This window comes from Neolamprologus multifasciatus, chromosome 11, assembly GCF_963576455.1.
Source record: "Neolamprologus multifasciatus chromosome 11, fNeoMul1.2, whole genome shotgun sequence".
Classification (NCBI taxonomy): Eukaryota; Metazoa; Chordata; class Actinopteri; order Cichliformes; family Cichlidae; genus Neolamprologus; species Neolamprologus multifasciatus.
The window spans coordinates 12,165,936-12,177,561 of NC_140449.1; the positions used below are offsets into that span (position 1 = coordinate 12,165,936).

At 38.3% G+C, this 11,626-nt stretch overlaps 1 protein-coding gene and 1 pseudogene across 2 annotated transcripts; both read right to left on the bottom strand.

Annotated features, from left to right (window-relative positions):
- Positions 1–624: 624 nt before the first annotated feature.
- Positions 625–2,917, bottom strand: LOC146507898 (TLD domain-containing protein 2-like; annotated as a pseudogene). Its single transcript, XR_014876686.1, has 6 exons — positions 2,731–2,917; positions 2,314–2,466; positions 1,855–2,009; positions 1,642–1,743; positions 1,445–1,510; positions 625–1,355 (listed from the first exon to the last, which is right to left on the bottom strand). The product of XR_014876686.1 is annotated as a TLD domain-containing protein 2-like (transcript).
- A 3,432-nt stretch (positions 2,918–6,349) lies between these two features.
- Positions 6,350–8,597, bottom strand: LOC146507899 (nuclear receptor coactivator 7-like). Its single transcript, XM_085177862.1, has 6 exons — positions 8,448–8,597; positions 8,031–8,183; positions 7,578–7,730; positions 7,371–7,466; positions 7,168–7,241; positions 6,350–7,080 (listed from the first exon to the last, which is right to left on the bottom strand). The coding sequence occupies exons 1-6, from the start codon at positions 8,580–8,582 to the stop codon at positions 6,942–6,944; spliced, it is 750 nt and encodes a 249-aa protein (XP_085033988.1). The 5' UTR covers positions 8,583–8,597; the 3' UTR covers positions 6,350–6,941.
- Positions 8,598–11,626: the final 3,029 nt, after the last annotated feature.

The following is an 11,626-nucleotide window of genomic DNA, read 5'->3' on the forward strand; positions in this document are numbered from 1 at the left end:
CAGGACTGTTTGTGTGGAAGAATGGGACAAAATCACACGTAGGCAATGTATGCGACTAGTTTCTCTTCATATAGGAGGCATTTTTAAGCTGTAGCCACCAACAAGGCTTTTGTACAAAGGCTTTTGAATAGATTTTTGAAAGTGTGTTCAATACTTTTCCCCATTATTACACATAACGTGTGGATTGGATGGGTTTTGTGTGAATAGCACCTTTACAAATATATTTAATGAGAAAATTGGTGATGTGTTCAATACTTTACTTGTTTACCCATTTTATCTCAGTGATATGGTGAAAGTTGTTACAGCGAAAGATGAAAGCAACTGTAAGGAGGAAGAAAAAACTTTAATGTAGTTCTTCAAAAGAAAGAACAATTAACAAAGGAACAGAGGCAATATCAGACTATCAGTAACATGATATTTTGACGTTATTCGTAACAACTGCTGACTACCTCAGTGACTTGGTAAAAGTTCTTATACTAAGAAAAGACAGCGACAGTATCAACTGGAAATTTTTTCACAAGAAAAAAGTAGCAGCACCTGCACTGCCTGGCAGTCATATGTAAACTTTTACTATTTCCTGAAAGTGTATTTAAATAAACAAATAACCAACGACTAGACAATGTATGCGACATTTTATTCAAAGTGTTTTTCTCTCCAAACAGGCAGGCTGGCGTTTTACTTACACAAAGCAGAACTTATATTTTACAGTTAAGGTCCCTTCTTCCTCCAGCAGCATGTCTAGCAAACAATCAGCTTTTGTAGTAAAATGTTGCCCTTAAATTATTTCCAGTGCTCCTATTTTGATCCTCACTTACATGGAAAATGTTCAAAGCAGCTCAGATCAGCGATTTTGTTCATACCAGTGTTACAGTGATTTCACAATTAAATAGTTAATATAATATGAAGACACATTGACATTTAAACACAGATGTAAACTTTAAAAAAGTCTTTTAAAATTGTCATTTTATAAAAATGTTTTGATGTAAAAATAAAATAAAAATAGACTCTTTCTTGAATCCCATTACAGTAGCTGCCCCATCAGCAGGCTTCAAACTGTACAAGAGGAACTCTGAACCATGTGCACAGACGACAGCAGACGCTCCATCAGGATACGTACAGTAGTGGCTAAATGACCCACACGCCTTGAAGTCTGGGAGCTCCACACAGAACAACAGGTCCTGCTTTGTTTTTAGCTCGGCTTTTTAGATGTTCACAGTCAATTCTGCACAGTCCAGACCTCCAGGTCTTGTACAATAAAGTCCTCATTTGTGGAGAGAGGTGCATTGTGAAAAGTCGCACTGGAAAAGCTTGAACCACGGTACAGATCAGCATCCAGCCACAGGGCAAAGCCACTCCTAAAGACAGAGAACACACAATAGCACTTTAATATCAGATCTTTGAAAACTCACTGATAGGAAAATAAATAAATAACTGTATAACTTACCCTCCTCCACCAAGCTGCAATGAATCCCTGTTTTCCACTCACAAAGTACGAGTTCACCCCACTCCACTGTATACCTAGATAACAAAGACATAAAAACATCTTAAACTCTGTGCAGATTTCTACAATAAGTGAAATTATTTCATGAAAAAAATCATCCTGTAAATAGACTAGAGGTAAAACATTAATAAAAGTTCAACTCTTACCTGGAAGTCGGGATTGAAGCTGAACAAGAAGGTTTCTCCAGTACCGTAGCAGTATTTACTGACTCTGAATGGATCTGAAGAAAATGCCCCAAAGACCTGAAAATACACCAAGACACCAGTTTGTTAAAGGAGATGCTGGTAATGGAGGAATCAGTTTAATGTTCTTGGTACAGAAAAGTGCTGGAGACTAAAGAGCAGGATACAAACCTTGTTGTGCATGTCTTTGACCACCAGCAGCACAGGGCTGTCCACCTCAGCCATGTTCCTGTACAGAGTCTTCAGGCTGCTTCCATGGACGGCTGTTGCTGTAGACCAGCTGCCATTTGATAACCTCGGGTCCTTGCTGGCATGTGAGCAGCAAGCTGTTTGACAAAAGAGTTGCTCATCAGATCATGTCCTGACAAAACTAATGCATCACTCAATCTAAAATCAACACTGTTCTTCTGCTTGACCTGTCTACAATTTGCATAAAAATATTACGGTGTGGAGCACAAACTTCCGGGCAATGCTGCCGCTTATGTCATAAATAATGACTGTTGTGAAATTTTAGCTATAAATTTGGAGATGGTGAAGCAGAAAATCATCTAAACAATTGTACGATTGTTTAGATGATTGTTTTTGATAGCTGTGATCCACACTACATATATATAAATAAGTGTTATTTACTTTTTCTAGGTGATAGTCATCTAGCAGATGACTATGGTCAGTGAGGACAGGAAGATCATCATCAACTTCCAGCTGGTACTCGGGCTCTTCTTCCTCAGAGGCTTCTGAGCTGCACAGACTCTGGCAGCGTTTGGACTCTTTCACTGTGATGATCTGAAGGAGGCAAGCAGAAAAAGTGTCATCATGTTACACCGCTATCCACTGCTCTCCTTTTATTTGTTATTTGGGAAATGTTTATTGCATTACATATATAAGTTTGATGGCCTTAAGTACAAAGGTTGCAATTCATTTAAACCACAAAACCAGAACTATTGAATGGCAACAAAACTGCAATGCATGGTGACAGAAAACATTTGAACCTCCACAGTAACCTCCCTGCACTTCCTAACACAAATACATTCAGCAGAGTAATCTTACCTCAACATAAGGTTCCATACAGTCACTGACGATGTAAAGCACCTTAATATTTTCTGCCAGCCGCTTCATAGCTCCTGATTTCCCTGTCAAGCGCTGCTCTCTGCTGTACCACATGTCTGCTAACCAAACTGCCATGAAGACAGTTCTTATATACACTGGGTTACTTTCCCTTTCTATCTGCAGGCTTATTGGTCAGACATTTGAGTAGATGTCTGCTGATTGGTCAGCTCTGACATTGAATAGTTTTTTTTCTCACTAAACAGGAAAGTGAAGCCATGTTCTGGGATGTAGAGGGAAAGAGGATGTCCATATATGGACCCTACAGCCTCAGGGAAAACCACCAAGCTCTATGATTGCACTTACTGTAAGTCTCTAAGGAGGGCTTGCTGTGTAAAAATGCCTGAGTGTAAGCGTAAGCTCACTGTAAGTCACGAAGGACGGCTTGCTGTGTAAAAATGCCTGAGTGTAAGAGAGCTTGAAAATATAAACTTTGGAAGACCTTTGTTTATTACTTCCACATTTAGCTGAGCAGGTTGGTGCAAATCTTACTTCCTAGCTTTTAAAGGTGGGGTTGAAAGGCTTGTTGAGGAGCTTGTTGATTGTTGCAAAGTGGTGTTCCACAACCAGTATTTTGCTCTGATTTTCTTTTTAATGATATAATGTGGTTTGCACTCCTTCTTGTTGCTGTAGCTTCAGGTCTCTGGTTACCACTGCACAAAGATAATGTAGAGGTGGTCAACTTTGCATTGCCAAAGGTGCAAAAGTCATTTAGACAGACTCAAAAGTAATTGTACAAACGAACGTCACACTGAATCTACTTATTTTTTTTGTAAATACTTGGATGAAAATCCTTTACAGTCAATAACTGCCTAATTGTTATGAGTCTTTGATTCAGTGTTTTTCTCTGTTCAAGTTTTGGTTTCAGTATATATATTCTATAGTCTTAGTTTCTTTAGTGTTTCTATTTTCTTTGTGTGTTTTCCTTTTTATAATTAGCCTTGAGCTATAATTTCCTGCTTATAGTTTTGTTTACATTTTGTATTTTATGCCTCCCTTGTGTTTCTCCTTCAGTGTCTTTTCTGTTGTTCTCATGTTCTTGCTTTACTTTGGTAGTTTTTTTCTAATTTGTGTCTCACGCTTGCTTTTACTTGCTTGCTCATTGGTTACACCTGCTTTGTTTATCCACCTGTTCCTCTTTTCCCAATCAGCCTTGGTTTATTTAAACCCTCAGTTTTTATATTCAAATGAAAAAATGTCTGGATAGTTAAAAAATTTTAAGATAATCTAAGTATTGTATTTCAAAGAAGCATGTTGCATTATTGTTTTTTTTTTAATCTTCTGTCTCTTGAGGTGGACATTAGGTCTTGTCTTGTCAGAATGATATGCTGGCTGAGTCAGGTAGTGTGGAAGTGGACTCATACTTAGAGCTGCCAGGAGATGATTTGGAGGAGGGCCAGATATCAAAGCAAGAAGGTGAGAGTTCAGATGAAGGACATACCAGGTTTTGAGCAGCCTGATCAGAGTCAAAATGATGACACCCGAAGTCCATTATGGACAAGAAGTAGGGCTGTGAAGTTGTGGGATTTGGTTTCTCAGCTACCATATTGGACACCAGCCTGTGAGGGGAAAAGGAGATCTCCTATCCATGGCAGCCATGCTAGACAACTCATTCTGATCCATGGAGGCCCCACCTCATAGCTGACTTCAGTTACCATCTTGGCACAGATGCTACTCTGGCTGTGATTTTTGGTTGCGGGGGGTCTTGGAAGCCTGTTTGGGCTGGGCTTGATGTATTCTGTGCAACAGAATAACAAATTAAAATCATTAGTCATTACTGTATGTACCTTTTAATCATGGCTTCTCATCCCAATGCTTTTGTTTAGTTTCTTTGGAACAGAAGCAGCTGATGATTGTAGCGTGGTGATCACAGCCAGGCTCGGGCCTCTTTCTGTGTGTGTTCTCTGTTTAGTGAATTTAAACTGGCTGTAAGTGTGAATTGTTGTCTATCTCAATGTGCTACCCCTGCGACAGACTGACAATTATTACAGTTATTATGATTTTGTATTTTCGGAGTACTTTTTTTAAATTTCGTACTGACATTTTTTTTTAGTTCATTTTATTTTCAGTTAATTTCCAGGGATGGATATTCTAGTTTCAACTTAACTTTTTATTGTTTAAAAATGTTTAGGTTTTTTTTTTGTTTGTTTGTTTTTTTTAGTTTTTCTTAGTTTCAGTACCAGTTTAGGTTTATTTTTGTTTTCTTTTTTCAAATATTACGATATGGAAGTTTTATGTCAGAGGAAAAATTTGGTCAAACAAGTACAGGTATTACAAAAAGCACATGCTTCTTGAAAACAGTTGACTCACAGGCTTGTAGACATCCTGAGTCTCAATAATCAAGCCTAGCAGTGCCTCATCATGCAAGTTGGAAATGCATTTTACTAAATTAACAGATTATAAAATTAAGGATATTTCCCTTATATTTTTATTTTAGTTTAGTCAGTTTTCAAAGTCCACAGTTTTTTACAGGTTTTTTTTTTTTTTTTCAAAACTGTAGAGTGTAGGCCATTGGACCATTTTCCTTCCTGGATGGATTCTCTGTTCAAATATCTGAAGTGCGTTCTTTCGGTATTTACAGCAGGTAAAATAAATATTGAACATGTCAACAGTTTTCTAAGTAAATATGTTTCTTAGAATTTTATTGACATGAAATTCTAACCAGATGTTGGCAACTACGTCAACATCCGTATCAGCATACAACACTGGCATGCTTCATATAACTTAACGGAAGGATGAATGAAAAAATGTATCTGCTGCCAGGATGATGATGATGATGAAACAAGGGTGGACGTTTCATCAAGACTGATGATCCCGAACACAGAGCCAAGGAGGTTTCAGAGGAATAAAATAAAGCTGGTAAAATAATCCAGCCAATCAGCTGACCTAAATCCAAATGAAATTCTATTGAAAGAACTAAAGGTCAGAGTTCACAGAAGGGGTCCACTGAACCATCAGGACTGTTTGTGTGGAAGAATGGGACAAAATCACACCTAGGCAGTGTATGTGACTAGTTTCTCTTCATATAGGAGGCATTTTTAAGCTGTAGCCACCAACAAGGCTTTTGTACAAAGGCTTTTGAATAGATTTTTGAAAGTGTGTTCAATACTTTTCCCCATTATTACACATAACGTGTGGATTGGATGGGTTTTGTGTGAATAGCACCTTTAAAAATTGGTGATGTGTTCAATACTTTACTTGTTTACCCATTTTATCTCAGTGATATGGTGAAAGTTGTTACAGCGAAAGATGAAAGCAACTGTAAGGAGGAAGAAAAAACTTTAATGTAGTTCTTCAAAAGAAAGAACAATTAACAAAGGAACAGAGGCAATATCAGACTATCAGTAACATGATATTTTGACGTTATTCGTAACAACTGCTGACTACCTCAGTGACTTGGTAAAAGTTCTTATACTAAGAAAAGACAGCGACAGTATCAACTGGAAATTTTTTCACAAGAAAAAAGTAGCAGCACCTGCACTGCCTGGCAGTCATATGTAAACTTTTACTATTTCCTGAAAGTGTATTTAAATAAACAAATAACCAACGACTAGACAATGTATGCGACATTTTATTCAAAGTGTTTTTCTCTCCAAACAGGCAGGCTGGCGTTTTACTTACACAAAGCAGAACTTATATTTTACAGTTAAGGTCCCTTCTTCCTCCAGCAGCATGTCTAGCAAACAATCAGCTTTTGTAGTAAAATGTTGCCCTTAAATTATTTCCAGTGCTCCTATTTTGATCCTCACTTACATGGAAAATGTTCAAAGCAGCTCAGATCAGCGATTTTGTTCATACCAGTGTTACAGTGATTTCACAATTAAATAGTTAATATAATATGAAGACACATTGACATTTAAACACAGATGTAAACTTTAAAAAATCCTTTTAAAATTGTCAGTTTATAAAAATGTTTTGATGTAAAAATAAAATAAAAATAGACTCTTTCTTGAATCCCATTACAGTAGCTGCCCCATCAGCAGGCTTCAAACTGTACAAGAGGAACTCTGAACCATGTGCACAGACGACAGCAGACGCTCCATCAGGATACGTACAGTAGTGGCTAAATGATACACACGCCTTGAAGTCTGGGAGCTCCACACAGAACAACAGGTCCTGCTTTGTTTTTAGCTCGGCTTTTTAGATGTTCACAGTCAATTCTGCACAGTCCAGACCTCCAGGTCTTGTACAATAAAGTCCTCATTTGTGGAGAGAGGTGCATTGTGAAAAGTCGCACTGGAAAAGCTTGAACCACGGTACAGATCAGCATCCAGCCACAGGGCAAAGCCACTCCTAAAGACAGAGAACACAATAGCACTTTAATATCAGATCTTTGAAAACTCACTGATAGGAAAACAAATAAATAACTGTATAACTTACCCTCCTCCACCAAGCTGCAATGAATCCCTGTTTCCACTCACAAAGTACGAGTTCACCCCACTCCACTTGTATACCTAGATAACAAAGACATAAAAACATCTTAAACTCTGTGCAGATTTCTACAATAAGTGAAATTATTTCATGAAAAAAATCATCCTGTAAATAGACTAGAGGTAAAACATTAATAAAAGTTCAACTCTTACCTGGAAGTCGGGATTGAAGCTGAACAAGAAGGTTTCTCCAGTACCGTAGCAGTATTTACTGACTCTGAATGGATCTGAAGAAAATGCCCCAAAGACCTGAAAATACACCAAGACACCAGTTTGTTAAAGGAGATGCTGGTAATGGAGGAATCAGTTTAATGTTCTTGGTACAGAAAAGTGCTGGAGACTAAAGAGCAGGATACAAACCTTGTTGTGCATGTCTTTGACCACCAGCAGCACAGGGCTGTCCACCTCAGCCATGTTCCTGTACAGAGTCTTCAGGCTGCTTCCATGGACGGCTGTGCTGTAGACCAGCTGCCATTGATAACCTCGGGTCCTTGCTGGCATGTGAGCAGCAAGCTGTTTGACAAAAGAGTTGCTCATCAGATCATGTCCTGACAAAACTAATGCATCACTCAATCTAAAATCAACACTGTTCTTCTGCTTGACTGTCTACAATTTGCATAAAAATATTACGGTGTGAGCACAACTTCCGGGCAATGCTGCCGCTTATGTCATAAATAATGACTGTTGTGAAATTTTAGCTATAAATTTGGAGATGGTGAAGCAGAAAATCATCTAAACAATTGTACGATTGTTTAGATGATTGTTTTTGATAGCTGTGATCCACACACATATATATAAATAAGTATTATTTACTTTTTCTAGGTGATAGTCATCTAGCAGATGACTATGGTCAGTGAGGACAGGAAGATCATCATCAACTTCCAGCTGGTACTCGGGCTCTTCTTCCTCAGAGGCTTCTGAGCTGCACAGACTCTGGCAGCGTTTGGACTCTTTCACTGTGATGATCTGAAGGAGGCAAGCAGAAAAAGTGTCATCATGTTACACCGCTATCCACTGCTCTCCTTTTATTTGTTATTTGGGAAATGTTTATTGCATTACATATATAAGTTTGATGGCCTTAAGTACAAAGGTTGCAATTCATTTAAACCACAAAACCAGAACTATTGAATGGCAACAAAACTGCAATGCATGGTGACAGAAAACATTTGAACCTCCACAGTAACCTCCCTGCACTTCCTAACACAAATACATTCAGCAGAGTAATCTTACCTCAACATAAGGTTCCATACAGTCACTGGCGATGTAAAGCACCTTAATATTTTCTGCCAGCCGCTTCATAGCTCCTGATTTCCCTGTCAAGCGCTGCTCTCTGCTGTACCACATGTCTGCTAACCAAACTGCCATCCAGGAGCTCTTTTATATACACTGGGTTCCTTTCCCTTTCTATCTGCCGGCTTATTGGTCAGACATTTGAGTAGATGTCTGCTGATTGGTCAGCTCTGACATTGAATAGTTTTTTTTCTCACTAAACAGGAAAGTGAAGCCATGTTCTGGGATGTAGAGGGAAAGAGGATGTCCATATATGGACCCTACAGCCTCAGGGATAACCACCAAGCTCTGTGACTGCACTTACTGTAAGTCTCTAAGGAGGGCGTTCTGTGTAAAAATGCCTGAGTGTAAGAGAGCTTGAGAATATAAACTTTGGAAGACCTTTGTTTATTACTTCCACATTTAGCTGAGCAGGTTGGTGAAACTCTTACTTCCTAGCTTTTAAAGGTGGGGTTGAAAGGCTTGTTGAGGAGCTTGTTGATTGTTGCAAAGTGGTGTTCCACAACCAGTATTTTGCTCTGATTTTCTTTTTAATGATATAATGTGGTTTGCACTCCTTCTTGTTGCTGTAGCTTCAGGTCTCTGGTTACCACTGCACAAAGATAATGTAGAGGTGGTCAACTTTGCATTGCCAAAGGTGCAAAAGTCATTTCGACAGACTCAAAAGTAAGTGTACAAACAAACGTTACACTGATATTTTTTTTGTAAATACTTGGATGAAAATCCTTTACAGTCAATAACTGCCTAATTGTTATGAGTCTTTGATTCAGTGTTTTTCTCTGTTCAAGTTTTGGTTTCAGTATATATATTCTATAGTTTTAGTTTCTTTAGTGTTTCTATTTTCTTTGTGTATTTTCCTTTTTATAATTAGCCTCAAGCTCTTAGTTCCTGCTTATAGTTTTGTTTACATTTTGTATTTTATGCCTCCCTTGTGTTTCTCCTTCAGTGTCTTTTCTGTTGTTCTCATGTTCTTGCTTTACTTTGGTAGTTTTTTTCTAATTTGTGTCTCACGCTTGCTTTTACTTGCTTGCTCATTGGTTACACCTGCTTTGTTTATCCACCTGTTCCTCTTTTCCCAATCAGCCTTGGTTTATTTAAACCCTCAGTTTTTATATTCAAATGAAAAAATGTTTGGATAGTTAAAAAATTTTAAGATAATCTAAGTATTGTATTTCAAAGAAGCATGTTGCATTATTGTTTTTTTTTTTATCTTCTGTCTCTTGAGGTGGACATTAGGTCTTGTCTTGTCAGAATGATATGCTGGCTGAGTCAGGTAGTGTGGAAGTGGACTCATACTTAGAGCTGCCAGGAGAGGAGTTGGAGGAGGGCCAGATATCAAAGCAAGAAGGTGAGAGTTCAGATGAAGGACATACCAGGTTTTGAGCAGCCTGATCAGAGTCAAAATGATGACACCCGAAGTCCATTATGGACAAGAAGTAGGGCTGTGAAGTTGTGGGATTTGGTTTCTCAGCTACCATACTGGACACCAGCCTGTGAGGGGAAAAGGAGATCTCCTATCCATGGCAGCCTGCAGCATGCATTCTGTTTAAGAGTTCTCACTTTTGAAGGGGCTTTATTCTCCTCCCCCCATCAAGAGATCATTTGTTACTTCGATGGACTGCTTGTCTTGTTTTCATGTTTCATCCTAGAAAATTATCAACGCAATTTCATTATAGTTGAAAGTAAAGTGATAAAGACAGGAGACGTCTAGATTTACATAAATTGCATAAATCAACTGGATTTTAAGTTTAAAGTTTAAAGCTTTGTTTATCTCCTTTGAGATTATATTGTAATGGCTACAATCTTGTGTCTCCTATATTACACAGTTCCTCTTCTTATGGATGTTAAGCGCTGTCACACTGTCTCTGCTCAGGGTCCTCAAAAGCTGTCCTCCTCTGAGAAAGCTCAGAGGTGTGACCATCCTCCACCTCATCCTCTGACAGCATTAAAAGGTACTAGGTTGTTGAGTCACGTTGTTCGTTTTTCATTTCCAACACTTGTGTTACATAACTATCCAAGCACTATTCCCAGCAGCCATCACTTTTAATTGGGTCCCACTGACAATTTTATGGCCAAAGTCCAAAACTACACCACAGAGCAAAAACAATTAATCCAACTTTGTCTGGTTTGCTGCCAGGGATAGGCTACTATAAAAGTTAAGCGTCAAGGAAGGGTTTTTCACAAAGGCAGAGACGGGCAACAAGAGCCCCAGGTACATTCTCGGGTTTGTTTACTATATACTATATATTTGTTAAAGAAGTGTGGTTCACAACTTTCTGGCAGCAAAGATGGGCAGAGAGGCTCCCAGTTGCATCTTTAGCAGGATCAAGTTTATTTAACCCTATGTTTGGACTTGTCACCGTTGGCCATAACACGATCAAAGGTTACTTATTTATCCTAATTACTACATTTCAAACAGTATTAATCAACATGTGATTATAAAATAATAAAAAAATAAACAAAACAAGTGATACGAGCTTCATCAATATAAACGTAGATAATATTTGACCTAAATACATGGTTCTTGTGATTCGATCATGTAGGTTAAATGCTTATCACAGTGATTCCATTATACACTCCAGTGTAGGCATATATGGTGTATACGAGCATATATGATTACATAGTATATTATTGAGTATATGTCCAGTGTATACAGGCATATATGTCGCAAAAAAATCCACAACAAAATCCAGCTGTCGACTACAAAGGGCACTCAAAGGTTTTGGAAGGAGTAAAATTACTGTGTATTTTGTTAGGGTTGAAAATGATTTTAAAAAGCAGTTTTCATTTTTTGTGTACACAAGGCAGTGTTTTCATAAATGTGTCTAGCTGACATATTGGGGGTTGACATAGTAGTGTAGAGGAATTTGCAGCATGCTTACATATCACACTTGGGCCATTCTCTGGGCCAACGGAGTCCAAACGAATGTCCTGAACTAGATATTAGAATCAGTAATATTAAATAATAAAGGCTGGGCAGGGAGAGGTTTTGTGCCTGTCTTTTTGATTCCAGGAAAAAGGAGGAGATGGAAGGCTGACAAGAAGTGGACGTGAACAGAGAGGATTTGTAAGGAAACAGCATGACTGCCACATTGCTTCTGGAAGAAGATAGCCATAAT

Coding starts and splice junctions, on each gene's coding strand:
- LOC146507899 (XM_085177862.1), bottom strand. CDS start 8,582: ATGGCAGTTTGGTTAGCAGACATGTGGTACAGCAGAGAGCAGCGCTTG. Junction 7,731..8,030: donor ATGACTATCACCTAGAAAAA/GTAAATAATACT, acceptor TTTGTCAAACAG/CTTGCTGCTCACATGCCAGC. Junction 7,081..7,167: donor TTGCAGCTTGGTGGAGGAGG/GTAAGTTATACA, acceptor CTCTGTCTTTAG/GAGTGGCTTTGCCCTGTGGC.